The sequence below is a fragment of the Hyperoodon ampullatus genome (assembly GCF_949752795.1).
Source record: "Hyperoodon ampullatus genome assembly, chromosome: 7".
In the NCBI taxonomy this organism is placed as follows: Eukaryota; Metazoa; Chordata; class Mammalia; order Artiodactyla; family Ziphiidae; genus Hyperoodon; species Hyperoodon ampullatus.
The window spans coordinates 58,996,458-59,014,724 of record NC_136920.1 but is presented as its reverse complement, the minus strand read 5'-3'; the positions used below and the strand labels follow the sequence as shown (position 1 = coordinate 59,014,724).

General features: G+C 49.5%; 1 protein-coding gene across 3 annotated transcripts; it reads left to right on the top strand.

Annotated features, from left to right (window-relative positions):
* Positions 1-3,701: 3,701 nt before the first annotated feature.
* Positions 3,702-14,095, top strand: PLEKHB1 (pleckstrin homology domain containing B1; the record flags this gene model as incomplete). 3 transcript variants are annotated; one of them, XM_079707516.1, is made up of 8 exons in its annotated part: positions 3,702-3,719; positions 6,107-6,182; positions 7,577-7,729; positions 8,356-8,458; positions 9,562-9,601; positions 12,206-12,310; positions 13,277-13,373; positions 13,959-14,095. In XM_079707516.1, 8 exons carry the CDS (start codon positions 3,702-3,704, stop codon positions 14,093-14,095), a joined length of 729 nt encoding a protein of 242 aa, XP_079563642.1. The 3 variants fall into 3 exon arrangements, with proteins under 3 accessions (XP_079563642.1, XP_079563643.1, XP_079563644.1); XM_079707518.1 differs by lacking the exon at positions 3,702-3,719 and adding an exon at positions 4,797-4,888; XM_079707517.1 differs by lacking the exon at positions 12,206-12,310.
* Between the last annotated feature and the right edge of the window lie 4,172 nt (positions 14,096-18,267).

Genomic DNA, 18,267 nt, shown 5'->3' with positions numbered 1-18,267 from the left:
ATTATCTACATTTTTTAAGTTAAAAAAATTTTACAACAATAAAGAACAATCCAACTAAAAAATGGAGAAGAAACATTTCTCCAAAGAAAATATACAAATAGCTAATAAGCACATGAAAATATGCTCAACATCACTGATCACTAGGGAAATGCAAATCAAAACCACAAGACAATACTTTTCACCTGCTAAAATGGCTGTAATCAAAAAGAGAGACAATAACAAGGGTTGATGAGGATGAGAAAAACTGGAATGCTCATGGATTGCTGGTGGGATTGTAAAATGGTGCAGCCACTTTGGAAAATAGTTTGACAGTTCCTCAAAATGTGAAACAGTTACCATATGATTCAGCAATATCATACCCAAGAGGAATAAAAACATATTTCACCCAAATACTTGTACACAAATATTCATAGCAGTATTGTTGATAATAGCTAAAAGGTAGAAACCGAAAATGTCTATTAACTAATGAATGGATAAATAAAACATGGTATAGAATGTTATCATCAATACAAAGAAATGAAGTAGTCAACCCTCCATACCAGCAGTTTCTGCACCTGTGAATTCAATCAACTACAGATCAAAAATATATTTTAAAGAATTCCAGTAAGTGCCAAAAAGCAAAATTTGAATTTGCCTAGGGAAGGCAAATTTACGTAGCTGTGAAAACACATTGTATTTGCAACTATTTACACAGTATTTACATTTTTTTAGGTATTATAAGTAATCTAGAGATATTTTAAAGTATAGGATGTGTGGGGCTTCCCTGGTGGCACAGTGGTTAAGAATCCGCCTGCCAGTGCAGGAGACATGGGTTCAAGCCCTGGTCTGGGAAGATCCCACATGCCACGGAGCAACTAAGCCCGTGCACCACAACTACTGAGCCTGCACTCTAGAACTCGTGAGCCACAACTAGCGAGCCCCCGTGCTGCAACTAATGAAGCCCATGTGCCTAGAGCCCGTGCTCCGCAACAAGAGAAGCCACCACAATGAGAAGCTCCCGCACCGCAGGTAGAGAAAGCCCGCGCAGAGCAACAAAGACCCAACACAGCCAAAAAATAATAATAATAAAATAAAATAAATTTTAAAAAATAAAATAAAGTATAGGATGTGGATGTGTGTAGGTTATATGCAAATATTATGCCATTTTATATAAGGGACTTGAGCACCTGAGGATTTTGGTGTGTGTGTTTTGGGGAGTCCTGGAACCAATTCCCCGCAGATACAGAGGGTCAGCTGTACTGATACCTGCTACAACATGGATGAAACTAGAAAACATTAAGTGAAAGAAGCAAATCATGAAAGGTCACATATGTAATGTTCAGAATAGGCAAATTCATACAAAGTAGTGGTCGGCAGGGGCTGGGGAGAAAGGGGATTGAGAGTGACTGCTAGAGGATATAGAGTTTTGTTTTGTTGTGTTTTTTTGCTGGGCTGCATGGCATGTGAGATCTTATTTCCCCAACCAGGGATCGAACCCACACCCCCTGCAGTGGAGGCAGGAAGTCTTAACCACTGCACTGCCAGGGAAGTCCCAGGATACAGAGTTTTGTTGGGCTGCGCCCCACAGACCTACAAGGCCTGTGCTTGCCCAGCTTCAAGACTGAAGAAAGAGCCCGAAGTCATCAACAGAGAGATCGATGATTTAATGGATGGGGGGGCTTACACGTCCGAAGCAAGATCCTGGAGTGACACCCCACTATGTGCGGCAGACGGGGGCAGGATATGGTGGCAGTTTTCGCTCCCGAGGTAAGGGAAGATTACCAGTTATAGGGGAATTGATGTCAGGTGGGCTCATTAGTTACCAGGGAAACCAGTATCACTGCCCCTTTGATAAGAACAATTAACAGCTGGGGCCTGGGGCAAGTATGTAGGAAGGTCAGTCATTTGCGTAGGGTTTAGGTGAAGCAGGCACTGGTCTGGCAGGGGATTCACAGAGGGTAGGAGAACAGCCATCTTGAGTGGCCTGACCACACAAGTTTCTTTTTGGGGTGATGAAAATGATCTGAGACTAGATAGCGGTGATGGTTGCACAACTCTGTGAATATATCAGAACAGTGAATTGTATACTTTAAAAGAGTGAATTTCATAGTATGTAAATTATATCTCACTAAAATTATTTTTAAACTTTTACATAAGAGGTTTTGCTCCAGTTGCATTTTGATATAAATTTCAGAATTTTTTGATAAATGGAGATAATATAAATTATTCTCATTATATTATACTCTCTAGAAAATGTAAGTAGTAAATTTTAATTTGATAAGCCAGCCCACTATTCTCTAAACAATATATTATCCATGAGCTGTTCATCCACCAGAGACATTTGAAATAAAAAATATTTTTTCTCTCTGCTAATGGCTCTATGTACCACAGTTACAACAGAAATGTATAAGTTAACTTGTTGGCTTGTTAGTCTCAATACATTGTAGTTAATTAAACAGCCTCTCAAAGCCAGTACATTTTAGTTAATTAAACAGCCTCTCAAAGCCAGTACTGCTGAAGCTGTTTCCTACTATGCTCTCAGCACTTCTCACTTGTCAATCCACACTCTTCCCACCCATCTGCACAGCTGTGAAGATTAAAAACAATCTCAGTAGTAATCATCATAGCTTCAGGGGTCTAGGAAGCCCCAGGAATTATATGCAAAATGTGATGTGTGTGCATTTTTTCCTGGGCAGCGTCTACAACATTTATCAGCTTCTCAAAGAGGGTCATTGACCAACATTTTAGAGATTTATGTCAGGTCATGCTGCGTTTAGATTCTGTAGTGGCATCTGTGGTTTTAGTTTGCCAAGCATCCTTTCCCCTTTCCCTTTTTTCTCATCATAGCGCCCCCCTCTTTGGTTGGGGAGTGAGGAGACCTTTCCCTGAATTTCACACTGATGCTGGAAAATCTTCTCTTTTCATCTGTTACTAAATCCAGAGAATGTCATCTGGGAGCTGTCTGCACTGTTCCCCCACCCCATCCCACTTTGAAGGAGCCACCAAGGGGAGGAGGGAGAGCAGGGAAGAGGGGCAGCACCCAGATTCCCTGAGGCCAGCTCCACCCTACCCTCCCTCCTTTCCGTCCTTCTGCAGTAGCAGCAGCAACTGTAGTCTGGAGAAGGTAGGTGTGGGACATTCCAGACAGACACAAGGATGGAAAACAGCGTGGTTTAGGAGAACTGATTCCTGGGGCTGCACGGAGGGGATGAGCTCAGAGGCAGATAGGATCAGCCCTGGCGGATCCCCCAGCAAGGCACGCACTGCATGAAGGTCCGGGGCACCGAGTTAGCTTGAGGTCAGGATTACAGAAAACCAGGAGCAAGACAGGGAGGCTTAAAGAGCCAAGCTGTGCATCCAGGACTGGGGTGATGGCACGGTCAAGCCCGGCTGGAGGAGGATTGAGCCCCGCCCCCAACCGAGGAAGGAGGGCTGGCTTCGCCCCCCACCGGGAATCTGAGCGATGTTAGTCCAAGACCACCTCCGAATCACAGATGACTTGTTATCCAGTGAACTGAAGGTCAAATAGGGGATCAGTCGGTGGGCCTGGAACTGGAGAGAAAGGACGACTTTCTCTAGGATCTATGTGCCCCCTCTCTTTGACACCCCCTTCCGGTTTCCACTTGGTAGCACCTTCCTGATCCCCTTATCTCCAAGGTGCTTAGGGAAATGTCCCCCTGCAGAAGCCTTCTGGGACATGCTGCTCTAGCCGCCCTGGAACCATGAGCCCTGCAGCTCCGGTAAGAAAGAGATCTCTGGGACAGGAGAAAGGGCCCAGGGCAGGGTGGGTTCCCTTCTCAAGGGATCTTTCAGGCCCTGACAAGCTCTATCCTCTGAATGACATCCTGGGTCTGCTCCTAGGTGGCGGTTTGTGGGGCTGAGCTATTCAAGGAAATGATCCTGGAGGAACAGACTGTGGTGGTAGATAGAGAAACAGTCTTCTTTCTCTAGTTGGGCCCCTTTCAATCCATTTTTGACTGTCCTAGAAATACCTTTCCAACCCATAAATTGAACCACCGAACTCTTCACCTTGAAACCCGCAAGCCCAACCTCCAGTCATTATGTCATAATGCCCAAGCTCCTGAGCCTGTCATCCAAGACCTTCATGTTATATCCTTGCAACCCCTGCAGCTTCATCACCTGCTGATCCCCATGCCCTCCCCACCCCCACCCCTGCACTCTACTTTCCAAACACGCTGAAATACTGGACACTCATACTCATCCTTCAAGACCTCTTTCAGCCTCCTCTGGGAAGCCTTCCTGAACCTCTTGGTCAAAGTCAGAGTCTTCTTTCCCATTGTCAAACCATACCCTGTGCTTTAATTGTGTGTTTATGTTGTCTCCTCCACCAGACGAGAAGCCGGGAAAAGAAGAGGAAGGGCCTTGTCGGATGCTTTTTTGTGCCCTCCACTAACGCCCGGTGCCAGGCACAAACTGAGTATCAAGAAAACATGACAAAGCTAGGAGCCTGGTTTCTCCTTGTAATTTACATTTTTCTAGAAAATTAGAGCTCAAGATTCTTGGGAAAAAAGTATTTCATGATAAATGAATGAACAAAATAATGACTTAATAGCAAAATAAAATCGCAGGTGCGGCCTCTCACCTGTGCTCCGGTTGGGCACAGGGCTACCACCCACGAGAGGCTGTATATTGATTACCCATATCTAGGCCTGCAGACTACAAGTCCCAGAAGGCCTCCTGTCGCACATCTCTACACGCCCCGCCCCCTCCCTGGTGGCGGGGCGGGACCGGAGGGCGGGGCCCCGAGGCAGCTAGACCCCGGGCGCCGCCTGGGGAGTGAACAGCCCCGGGCGTTCTGGGGCGCACAAAGCGCAGGCGCAGCGGGTTGGGAGGCCGCAGCACCAAGTAGCGGCCGTTTTGGCAGCAGCGTCGCAACAGGTGTAGACAGGTGGGTGCATCAGGGGGGGTTGGAGAGGGAGTTTGCACCTGGCCGTCTTATCTGACCTATGTCTGAGTTTGAAGATGGGAGGGAGTAGCAAGAGAAGCAGGGACAAGCCCGGGCCTTCCAACCCAGGTGTGCCAGCCAGCCCTTGCTGCGCAGCAACAGGTGTGAGCTACTGGGGGGAGGGGCGAAGGCACCAGCTCAAAAGTAAGCCGCGCTCAAGATCAGAGGGCACCTGGATTCCAATCCAAGCTCCGTCACACACATGGACAAGTCACATGCTATAGCTCAGTTTGTCCATCTGTAAAATAGGAGTAAAGATCCTACCCATCTAGTAAAGTACCCAATAGAGTTGCAGTGGGGCCCAAACTTTGCTGTACACTGAATCACCTGGGTATCTTTGAAGACTATCAGTGCTTACCTCCTGCCCCCAGATATTCTGATTTAATTATTACTGGGTATGACCTGTGTATCGGGAGTTTTAAAAGCTCCTACTAGAATAATGGTTAGAAGCCAGGACTGCTGGGTGTGAATCTTGGCTTCACTGCTTAATAACCAAGCAAATCTGCACAAGTGCCTGGACCTCTCCAGGCACCAGTTTCCTGGGAATAACAAGGATTATTGTGGGGCTTCAACGAGATACTAGATGAAAGCACCTGAGAAGTATACCTGGCACATAGTGCTCGATCAATCATAGTTGCTGTTGAACTATTATTTTATGCACTTTGTAAATGGCTCTGGTGGGGTTCAAATGTGAGGGAGGCTTCTCTTATCATGAAAGTCCCTCATTCATTGCCATGATTCTAATATTCTCTGCTGCCAGCGTTTCAAAATTCCAGGGTTTCTAACATTTTAAGAGTTCCTCACTTCAGTCTCTACCTGCCTGATGGACATGCTTTTACAGATCTGGAAGTGGAGGCCAGGGAGAAGGGACTTGGTCAAGGTTATGGGGCTGAGATTGGAATCCAGGCTTCTGACCCCCAGCCCCACCCCAGCGCGCAGTGGGTGGCTGCCCTGCTGACCCTACAAGCACAGTGCTCCCATTATGTGCCTGGAGCAGAGAATGGGGAGGAGACAGACAGGCTTGCCCTTGTTTGTTTACTCACACTCCTTTAAACGTTTCCTCGGTGGCTCCCCCAGGGACGACAGGGGTGGGGGCTTTTCTCTGAGGAGCTGCTGTGGAGCAGCTGATGAGGCCCGTGTGTCCTGTGGCTCCTCTGACAGGTTCCGCCTGACTCTACCCTGGAAAGTCCTTTTGAGGAAATGGCCCTGGTGAGGGGCGGCTGGCTGTGGAGACAGAGTGAGTGACCCTGGGCCAAGCCCTCATCTGTCCTGCACCTTGTCCAGGGGCAGGGATGAGGAAAGTGGCCTGTTGGACCTGCACAGTGAACCCTTCTCCCAAGAAATCATGCCCTTTTTATCCTCCCCTCCTTTGTCCATACTCTTGTCTCTGTCCGGAATGTCCTTCACATTCCTGACTGCTTGGTAAACTACTTATTTTTCAAGACCCAGCTCAGATGTCCCCTTCTGTGAGGAGCCTTCTCTGCCTTTTCTCTCCTCACCACCCCAGCCCCTGCTGTAGCACCAAGCTGGGTTAGTGGCCCCCTTCTTCGTGCCCAGTGCCTCATACATACCCCTGTTATAGCCCTGATAAATATATAATCATCTTTACCTGTGGGCCTCACCACTCCCCCACCTCATACTGGCTTCAGACTGTGAGCACCTCAAGTGCAGGGACTGGGTTTAATTCTCTGTGTGTCCATAGCACCCATACCCAGGGCTGGCCACAGAACAAGGCACAGAACAAAATGAAAAATGCCTCTGTGCTTTGGAATTTGTAAAGCTCTAGGAAGATCTCTTATGTCTTTACCCTTTTCTGTAAAGATTTCCAGTCACAAAATGTCTAAAGCTAGGGCTCAGGTTTCCAGACCCACCTCTGACCAGAGTCATGATCTGAATCAGAGCTGTCCCGGGCTAGGAGCTCCCCACACCCTATGACCCGTACTCACTTCATTCAGTTCAGCAAACACCGAGTCTAGGTCCTGCTGGGTGCCGGGACAGGTGAGGTGAGCTATGGCCAATCCCTCTGCTCCCTATTTGGTGGAAGAGGCAGACACTACACAAATGACTGTCACCTGGGGCTTGGCCTTTTTTTCAAGTATGCTCACAATTATAAGCAATAATTGTACACCCCTCAGCAGAATGGATGCAATGGAAATTAAGGGTTTCCTTAAGGCAAGCACTTGATGACTAGTTGTTTTCTGTTAATTCTTGCATAAATCATATTCTGCATTCATACAAAAACAACGCTTTTTCTCTGACAAACTGTACATATAGAAACAAATGTTCAATTGGACATGAATTTAAATTTGTGGAGGTGCTCCATGTCTTGTGACACTTAAAAAAAAAAAAAAAAAAAAGATTTCCAGCTTCCCCCAAGGAAAGAATCTGATCATTTATTTACCATTCAGCACATTTATGGAGCCCTGACTATGTGTTAGGCCCAGTGGGAGGCAATGGGTGAGCAAGACAGACAGAGGCCATGCCATCATTTCAGGGAGTAGATGGGCAAGGACGGGGTGGTTATGACACTGGGGACTGGGGGTAAGGGGACTCTGGGAACCCACCCAGGGCTCCTGCCCCCCCAGCAGGCTCTGTGATCAGCCTGCCTGGTGGGTCTGGAATATCGCACAGGCTCCATCCTCCGCCGCTGGAAGCGGAATTGGTTCGCCCTGTGGCTGGATGGAACCCTGGGCTACTACCACGATGAGACTGCGCAGGATGAGGAGGACCGCGTGCTCATCCGCTTCAACGTCCGAGACATAAAGATAGGCCAGGAGTGCCACGGTGAGCAGAGCCCCTTTCTCTCTGGCACTGTGACTATGCCCCCCCCCCCCCCGCAACAGTGTCTGTCTGAGAACACCTGCTGTTCTCAGGTGGAAGGCTCTTTGCGGCTTTCAGAGGCCTTCCATAGACATTGCTTCTGGGCCTCTATCACCTCCAATTCATGTGGGTGTGAATTAAGAAATCAGTTCCTTATTGAGTTCCTACTCTGTGCTGGACCTGGGCCCTATGCTGGGTCCACAGAGGTGAGTCAGACACCGTTCCTGCCCTCTCCAGTGCTAGGAATGGAAAAAGATGAAATGAAATAAGGAGGCTCAGAGAAATTAAGTGACTGGCCCAAAGTCACACAGCAAAATCTCCTTGATCAAGGCTCAGGCCATAATTATATAGGGAAACTGGGAGATAGATATACCTAACTAGAGAAGCAGGCAATGTGGAAAGGTGGAAAGGTCTAAAGAGTTGAGCAGAATCCCAAGGAAAGTGTGTGGGATCAGACGAGGTTGGCAGTGGCCAGTAAAAAGGACTCAGAGAAGTCAGTTCCTATTCTTGTTTCTGGTTTACTGGGGAAACCTGGGGCAACCTGGGGCCTGTGCCCTGTGGAAACCCCATATATGTGTGTCTGCCTTTAGATGTGCAGCCCCCAGAGGGCAAGAGCCGAGATGGCCTGCTGATCGTGAACCTACGAGAGGGCGGCCGCCTGCACCTGTGTGCAGAGACCCAGGATGATGCCATGTGAGTGGTTCCCAGGAGAGGATGGGGTGGGATCTTGGGGAATATGACCAGACGCCTCCTCCTCATTGGGCCTCTAGTTCCCTAAAGGTAGGTAAAGGGGACAAAGACCAGTGAGCATGGTAGTCTCAGTGGAAGCTGGGCAGAGTGGATTTGAATGGCTCATGGTGATTGGTATGGTATCCAGTAAACTGATATGGTTAGGGATGAATTCAGGACTGTTGGGGGAGGGGTGTGCACACCTACCTCAGGTGTGTGGTCCCTGATCACTTAGAGTTGGGTATCTAGCAGCCTCTGAAGTGAGCCCTCGCTTGGGGGTGATACAAAGGAACAGACAGCCCCATGGCATCCTCAGAGGCCCTCCTTCTCACTCCCTTCCTAGAAGATGGCCTGGGGCAGGGGGTACTCTGATCTGAGGGATAGACCCTAACCTGCCTAACAGAGGCAGCCCGCGGGCCCCCCATGTGAGATGCAGATCCGCACTGAGAGACTGGGCGTGTCTTCCTCACTCACATTCTTGCCCTTCCCACTCTCTGGCGGAGGGTCAGTTGGCCTTTGTGCTATAGGAGGGTGAAAGAGATGGGATGTGTGGGAGTAGGGAAGGCTGAGCTCGGGGTAGACAAAGCACAGAGCCGCCTTATCCACCCCAGCCAGGTGCCATGGCAACCAACAAAGGCTCAATTGTCCGGTGTCCACTGGGTGTTCCCGGGGCTCTGGGGTCAGAGCATTGGGGAACTGAGTTTGTAGGTTTGGGATGTGGAGGTGGCTGCAGCCAGAGAACCAGCCTAGGCATGTCAGAATCTGAACTCCTAAGGGACCACCCAAGCCCAGCTGTCTTTTGTCTAGATGGGGAAACTGGAATTTCTAGAGGGAAAGAGACTAGGGACTAAGAATGCATTAGGAGGCTGCAGCTCAACTGAGGGCTTGTCTATGTGACAGGAGCAGCAGGGGGGGTCACCTTTGTCTACCCAAGGGAGTCACGAGGTTCTCCCCCTTCACAAGAGACTAGGGCTAGAGGCTGGGTTGGGGAGGAAAGTCTAAAATGTGGGGCCCAATCTCCTTTCTCTTGAACTCCCTCTTCATGGTCTGGTGGGTTTGCATTGCAGAGCATGGAAGACGGCACTGCTGGAGGCGAACTCCACCCCGGTGAGCCCCCTTCCCCGCCTGTCTCCTCCCCACCCCTACCTGCCATGGAATCATGGGTGACTCAGATTCGGTCTCTGCCAGCCAGCAGTTCTCAATTTCCATATATGTGAGTGACTGAGTCCCGAGTGGAAAAGGACAGAAGACATCCAAATGGTGCTTGGAGGAGGGAGAGAGAGGCCTCCAAGAAGGCTTGTTGAAGGGGGTGGCATGTGAGCAGGGGGAAAGGAACTATCTTTAATCCAGCAACTATTATGTGTCAGGTGTGATGTAGTTACAATACCAGCTACTCCCCTCAACCGTCCTGTGAGGTTGGGATTATTGTTCTCTCTCTGCAGATGATAAGATTGAGTTTTATTCATCCACACAACAAATATTTACTGAGTTCCTACTATGTGCCAGGCACTGTGCCAAGGACCAGGGATCAGAGGGTAGCTAAGGAGATGTGGGCCCTGCTTTCCTGGACTCAGCCTAATGGGGAGCTAGACGTGAAGTCACAAATTACAGAGTTAGTGATTCCATTGCAGTGGTGGTAACTTCTCTGACAGAGACAGGCAGGGCGCATTCAATGTGCATCCACCTTGATGGCCTGATCCAGGTGGGAGTCCAGACAAGGCTTAAGATGAGACCTGAAGGATAACAGAAATCAACTGGGTGAAAGGGCTGGGGTGGGGTGAAGGGAAGAGCTTTCCAGGCAGAGGGAACTGCAGGTGCAAATGCCCTGAGAGGGGTTATGATGCTGGCAAGTTGAAGAACAGAAGGAAGGTTGGGGTGGCTGGATCTCAGGGAGAGAGAGAGCCGTGGGGGAAGGAGGGTTAGCAGAGCCAGGCATTAAAAGCTCTGTTAAGGATAGTGGTTTCTGCTAAGAACACTGGGAAGTCATTGAAAGTTTTTAAGCAGAGGAACGGCATGAGCAGATCAGACCAGACTTGTAGTTTTAAAAAGATAGTCTGGCTGGTAGGTAGGGAATGGATTGTAGAGGGTAAGAGTGGATGCCCGGAGACCTGTTAGAAGGCTGGGACAGTGTGCAGGTGACCGCCTGGGGGTCTGGACTAAGGCCTTGCTGCTAGAGACAAGCTGATGAGGATAAGACACACTTAAGAGGTAGAATCAACAGAACTTAGTGATTGATGGAGGTATGGTTTTGAGGAGCTGCCCAAAGGCGTGGCCAAGCTTGCCCTCAACCCCCATCTGCCTGACCCCAGATTCTGTGCTTGCTCCTTCTACCTGTGGCACGGTGGAGCTCCTTCTCATCTAGAAAAAAAAAAGTCCGCTGGGAAGTAGCAGGGAAGACTGGGATGCATTTAGAAACTCCCTCAGGCATTCACCTGCTGAGGGCCAGGCATTGTGCTTGACCACCTGGCATTGGTTGTATCATTTAATCTTCAATAAGAAGGGGTAGGGGTTGGTATTTTTAGTTCCATTTTATAGCTGGGGAGCTGAGGTTCAGAGGGGAATTGACTCATCCAAAGTCTCATCATCTTAAGTCAGTGGAAGAGCCTGCACTGGAACCTAGGTCAGTGTGTCTAAAGGCCAGGAGTCTGGCCTGGCTGGAGGGTAACGTGTGGAGGGAAAGAAGTAGGAGACATGACCTCTGAGGAGCCATGTCACAAACGGCCTTTAAGTCCAGGTGAAGGAACTGAACTTTATCCTGAGGGTTGTGGGGAGCAATAAAGGGCATTAAGCAGGGGGGCTGTGGTCAGGCTTTGGAGCAGACTCAGGCTTCTGGGTGGAGGCTGTGTAAGAGGAGGCTGGGGCAGTGGTCAGCAGGGTGGAGGGACCTGGCTCTGAGCTCCAAACACACTTATGCAGGGCAGATCAGTCCCACCCAAGAGGGGCAGGAGGAAGGAGGTGAGGGCTGACCGTTCTGCACTCTGTGACTCTATGAAGCTGCCTTGTGTCTTCTCTGCCTATCCACCTTCCTGCTGCTCTGCTTCCTAAATCTCTCTACTCTGACCCTCCACTCCACCTCCCCCTGCTCTACACACACACACACACACACGTGCATACACATACACGCATCCCTCTGGTCCCTAGGCTGGCTCGAACTGGGTGTGTTTGTACTTCTGTGTCTTTGTACTAGTGTCTGCCCATCTCTGAGTGTTCATGCCTGTGTCTGTCTGTCCTGTGCCTAATAGGAGTGACCTGTGCTTTGTCCCTCCACATCCTGCAGGTTTATACCCCACTCTGGGTGGAGGCTCCAGGAGGAGCCCCTGACCCTGGCTGTTCCAGGGAACACAGGGCCGGGGGCACAGTCAGGGGCAAGGCTGTGGGGCCAGTGATGGGTGCAGGTGGGTGGGCAGGCAGATCAGAGCTGTACTGTCCTCCCTGGAGACTGGGAGCCTCAGCAGCCTGAAACAGGCAAAGGTGGGCTAATTCTGGAGAGACACTACTGATCCGTCTTCTCTGTGTAACTTCGGAAAAATCATCACCCCTTCTGAGCTTCCCACCATTACCATGGGCTGAGGAAGAAGAGGATACCCCCTTCCCTTGCCCAGCTGGCAGAGGGCTCTGCTAGGGCCTGTGAAGAGCTCCGAGTCTCTCCAGATGTAGAGGGCTTCTGACACCCCCCTCCCTCCCCTTCTTGGGTTTCTGTGGCTTGAGCAGGCCCCAGCTGGAGCCACCGTCCCTCCCAGGAGTCGCCGGGTTTGCCCCAAGGTCAGGTGTGTGACCCGCTCGTGGAGCCCCTGTAAGTTTGAGAGGCGGATCTGGGTAAGTGCTGGCTCAGCCCTCCCGGCCTCCATTCTGGCACCAGGATGTGCCTCCAACAGTGGGCCCAGTCACATCCCTTCCCTGCTCACAAACATTCCATGGCTCCCGATCGCTCATAGGACACCAACCACAGCCCTGCTTTCAAGGTCTTCGGAATCTGGCCTGGGCCAGACTTGCTCACCTCATCCCCCTCATCCCCTGCGCTCCAACGGCTCTGCTCAACCCCCTGCTCCCAGCTATGCCCGACCTTTTCTGTCTCTCCAGCCTTTGCATGTGCTGCTCTATCTGCTGCAAAGACCCTTAATTTCCTTACTCACCTGACAAAATGATGCTTATCCTCTAAGATGCACCTCAAAGGCTGCCACCTCCTCAGGGAGGACTTCCCAGACCTCCAGGCATTGTCACTCCCTCCCACAACCCACTGCATTAGTGCTTAGTCCTGTCTTCATTCTGCCTGATTTCTAGTTCCTTTATTTTTGTCTCTATTCTCCCAAGAGACCTGGAACTTCCTTCAAGGCAAGGATCAGGTTAGGTCAGCTCTGCCCCTGTGGAACCCCCTTTTATTTCCTGGCCAAGGCCCAGGCCGCCCTCTCCATAACCAGGAGAGTAGAGAAGTCCATTGGGTTTCTCCAAGTGTCATCACTGGAGAGCTGCTAGCAAATATTAGACTATCTATCAAAGGAAGTAGGGAGCCATGGAGAAGTTTTGATCAGGGGAGTGCTAGGTAGGAAGCCAGGGCAGGAAAATGGCATCGTTGGGAGCTGGATGGAGGGGCTCAGGTATGAGAGGACAAGGGCCTTGTGGGGAGGTAGGGTCTTTCTTCAGGAGCTTGCTGGTATCTGGGGACCCATTTGTAAACTTGGTGTGGTGGCTCTGTGGGCCCAGAAGGGCCTGAACCAGGTGTTGGGGGGAGGGGACAAAATCCGGGCCCAGCTCTCCGGCAGCTGACCAGGCAGGGCTCCCCAGGTGCGCATCTACAGCCCGTACCAGGACTACTATGAGGTGGTGCCCCCCAACGCTCATGAGGCCACATATGTCCGCAGCTACTATGGACCGACATATGGTAAGTCTCCGGCCCACCCCTCCCCCTGCCTCAATTCCCGCCCCTGGTCTATCAGTAGGGGCCAGGCCCCACCCTTTTAGTGACCATGGATTTTCCCAGGTGGGACCCTCCGCAAGGCCCCCTCCCCATCCCATGACTCAGAACGGTTCTTAAACCAGAGCCCCTCCCCACTCCAGAGCTGACCTCTTCTCTAGGCCGGCCCAGCAATACCCATTCTTGAGCTGGTAGCGACCCCTGGTGGCTAATGCGGGAAAGGCTACCTCCTCTCACTCCAGGGTCTGGCGGTTGGGAAGGCCCATCCATCATCAGGTGCCGTCTGGAGTTTCTTAGAGACCCCGGGGTTTCCTTGCCAGTCCATCCTAGCCCCACGGTCCCAGAACGTCCGTAGCAGATCCAGGGCATAGAAGCCGTGGGAACAGAGCGCGCGTCCTTCCCGCATCAAGCCCTCAGTGTCTCCCACTGAGGAGCAGGAGAGTGGGCTCCGCGCCTTATCATGGTTTGGGCTGGAGTCTAGCAGAAGGAGGCAGAGGATCTCTTTGCTCCCTCCTCTTAAGTCCCTGGCCCTCACGGGCTCTCTCTCCGCAGGCCCTGGCGTGACGCACGTAGTGGTCCGGGAGGATCCTTGCTACAGCGCGGGCGCCCCCCTGGCCATGAGCATGCTTGCGGGAGCCGCCACAGGTGCAGCACTCGGCTCGCTCATGTGGTCGCCCTGCTGGTTCTGAGCCCTGGATCCTGCGCGTAGACCAGAAAGACCCCTTTCCTGCTTGGTCCCACCCTCCACCATCCAAGCCCTGTCCCACTTGGCCCCTTAGTTTCCATTAGCCCCTTCTGGGCTCGGATCGTTCCTCCCACTCCCCACCCTCACCCTGCCCATCAGAAGAAGCTATCATCCCAGGCACAAACATAGCTCAAAATTCTTTTGTCTACTGCTGACACCCCAGAAATCCATTATAGACACATATGGGTATGTTTCGCCCAAACACGCCAGGACACAGAAAATGCAACTCATGGGTCTTCAAGTTGCCCAGGCACTGGAGACACAGGAATCAGGTTCTTTCCTCTGGCAGCTCCAAGCTTGGTGGGGCAGACTGGAGTAAACAAACACTTTACAAGGTGGAATTATCAGTCTTTTGATGGTATGATGGCAAAGAGTGAGGAAGGTAGGCTAGGAGTAAAGTTGTTGGCAAGAGTGCAGAGCCGTGAACATAACGGCACATCCAAAGAATTGAATGGGAGTTCATTTGGGCTGTGGTGTGGGCAGGGGTCAGCTCATGATGGCCCTCCAGGCTAAGGAGGTTGCTGGCTAAGGGGGAGGTGTGAGCTTTTTGGAGGGACGTTTCATGATTGCACCATAATGAATATATTGCCTGTTTTAATACCCAAACACAAAACACTCCCTGAGTTTAGCCCCATCCTTCCCAGCTACCAGATTTCTGGGTCCTTTGTTCCTTCAGTGTTCAGAAAGCACCTGTTTTCCATGTCAAGATGCCTGGGGCAGCAATTGAGCTGAACCTGGGGTCCTCTTCCTGGAGGGCAGGTGAGCTCTCTTTGTGACTCGCCCTAGGTTGGTGCCTCCATCAAGAAATGCATTTCTGTTCCCCAAAAGCTTGGCCCTCTATCCATAGCTGTGGCTATCACCATCTCCATCACCATCAAAGAGGCTTTGTCTCTTCCTTCACTCTGGGGGAGATGGCAGTGTTCACCTCTGGGACCTGGTCTACCTTTGTCTCAGTCCTGAAGGCCCCACATGTGCCTCCCTGCAGGAGGGAGGCCCAGCAGTCTCCCCATTTGGTCCCCTTCTAGTCTCCTCCCCCATCCTGTCCCAATCACTAGTAGAAATGCTAACATCCCTGCCCAGTAGCCAGAGTAGCCTGCTAAAGTTCCCTTGTAGATAGGGGCTCCAGTTGCCCTGCTGCAGAGACTAATAAAGGTGTGGTTGGCTCTAGCCCTGACTCTGGCTTTGTTTGTTCCCCCAGGGGGGCCCTGTTTCCCTGGAACACCTCTATGACTCAGCACCTGCTAGTGCCTTCTCTGGTATAGTGAGAAGAGTGTGGATTCTGAGGTCAGGTAGAATTGGTGGCAGCATGTTAGCTGAGCAATTTAGGGCAAGTTACTTAACATTTCTGTATCTTGCTTTCCCCACCCATAAACTGGCAGGTTGAAGTTGGCTGTCCCTGAGGGCTTGAGAGGACAGGCTGCATCAGAATCTCTGTCATCTGAGCTGATGGATGATCCAGGTCATGCCCTGCCTGCTTTCTGAGAGCCCTGTGGTGTTGGGTGGGGTCTTTTCCAGTAGGTTCCCATCCTTCTAGAGTTGAATCAATGAGTTGGACTCGAGACAAAGGTGGCCAGGGAAGGAAACAACCATCTTACTTCAGGCCTTTTGAGGCTGCAAGTAACAGGAACCCCCATGCTCAAACTGATTTAATAGCAAGAAGGGAAAATATTGGGCCACATACCTGAGAAGTCCAGAAACTGCTTGGTCCAGGGACTCAAATATTATCACTTAGACTTTGCTTTGTTTCCATCTTTACAGCCACTGGGCTGGCTCATTCAGAGGTTGCAGTGATATTCAGCAGCTCTAGACTAATGCCCTCCTTGGTTCAAGTCTAGCCAAGAGAGCTTCTCTTCCTCCAATAGTATGAATGAAAGTCCTGGCATGAACTTTTATTCAAACTGTTGCACATTAGCCTGAATTGGGTCTTGTGGCCATCTCTGAATCTACTGTGATCTGGAAAAGATGGTCTAAAATAACAGAGCTTAGAGCAGGGGTGGGGTGGTGTCCCAAAAGAAATTTAGGGCACTGTTCCCAGAAGTAGGATGACTAGGTGAGAGCTGGGTGGCAAAAATATCAGGTATCCACCTCAGCCACATCCCCAGACACCAACTTAGAGGGATACATAAACAAAAAGCAATGATTCAATGAAGTTCGATAGGAACATGGTGCAGTGAGAGCTCTGAGGAAGAGGTATCCAACTGTGCCAAGGGGACTGAGGAAAGCTTTGGGACAGGAAGTGAAAATTTAGGGTGAGCCTCGAAGGATGAGTAGGAGTTTATCAAACAGAGAAAGGAGAAAGAACAGATGGAAGAAATGGCATGAACAGGCTTAAAAACATTTTGGTCTTGAGAGCACTGTGAAGTTCAGGAAACAGTCTGATGTCACAGCAAGTTGCATGGTGAGGAGTGGTAGTGGATGGACCAGTTTATAGAGAACCTCCCACAGCTGGGTTAAGGGCTCTTTTCTCTGGGCATCTATGGTCTTAGGGCTACATTTATCATGGTCCTGATGGTACCATGGTTATTTCCACTCACCCCACCAAACAGGGCAAGAAAGATGCAAATGGATGCTCCAGGTGCAGTTTGCTTTAAAATCTCTCCACTGATGGTTGTAGCATGAATTTTTTATCTTCCAGCTGTTCACTAGACAATTATTAAATTATTCACACACATATTAAGATAAACATTAATTCTCACAGACAACACAGTTTAATCTGGAGGTGGCCTATGGACCACATCTGGCCCACATATTGTGTTGTCTGGTCAGCACAGTGGTTTTTAAAAGTTTTGAATTAAAATGTGATATCACTACACACCCAACTAAATGGCTAAAGATAAAATAGATAACATTAAGTACTGATGTGAAACAACTGGAAATCTCACTTAAGTGTAAACTGGTACAACTGCTGAAAAGAATTAAGATATAAATAAATGCAAAGTTCTATGGTCTGAATGTTTGTATTCCCCAAATTTCATACATTAAAATCCCACGAGTGACTTCCTTGGTAGCGCAGTGGTTAAGACTCCGTGCTCCCAATGCAGGGGGCCCAGGTTCAATCCCTGGTCAGGGAACTAGATCCCACATGCATGCCACAACTAAGAGTTTGCATGCCACAACTAAGGAGCCCACATGCCACAACTAAGGAGCCCGCCTACTTCAACTAAGACCCAGTGCAACGAAATAAATAAACAAATATATAAAAGAAATAATCATTTAAAAAATAAATTAAAAAATAAAATCCCATGAGAAACTAACACAACATTGAAAATCAACTATACTTCAATTAAAAAAGTAAACTATAAAAATTGTTTAATAGTTAAAAAAATAAAGAAATCCTAATCCCCTAAAGGTGATGGTATTAATAGATGGGGCTTTGGGAGGTACTTAAATCATGAGGGTAGAACCCTTATGAATGGTATTAGTGCCTTGATAAAAGACACTCCAGAGAGATCTCTAGCCCCTTCTGCCATGTGAAGATACTACAAGAAGTCTGTGACCCAAAAGAGGACCCTCATCCAACCAACTATGCTGGCACCCTGATCTTGTCAGACTTCCAGTCTCCAGAACTGTGAGCAATAAATTTCTGCTGTTTATAAGCTACCCAGTCTGTGATATCTTTTTATAGCAGCCTAAACAGACTAAGAGAAATTAATACCGCAATGTGGGATTGCTGTCATAACAAATACCTAGAAATATGGAAGCAGCTTTGGAATTGGGTATGGGCAGAGGTTGGAAGAATTTGGAGGTACATGCTAGAAAAAGCCTATATTGTCATGAATGACTGTTAAGGGCAATTCTCATGAGGGCTCAGAAGGAGAAGAGCAGAGCTGTAAAGAGGGCCTCAATCTTTTTAGAGAATACTTAAGTGGTTGTGACCAGAATATTGGTAGAAATATGGATGGGAAAGACCATTCTAATGAGGTCTCAGTTGGAAATAAGGAATGTGTTACTGGAAACAGGAGAAAAGGCAATCCTTAATATGAAGTGGCAAAGAGCTTGGATGAACTGTGTTCGTGTCCTAGTTTTTGTAAAAGGTAGCACTTGTAAGTGATGAAATTGTTGTCTGGCTGAAGAAATTTCTAAAGCAAAACGTTGAAGGAGCAGCCTGGCTTCTCT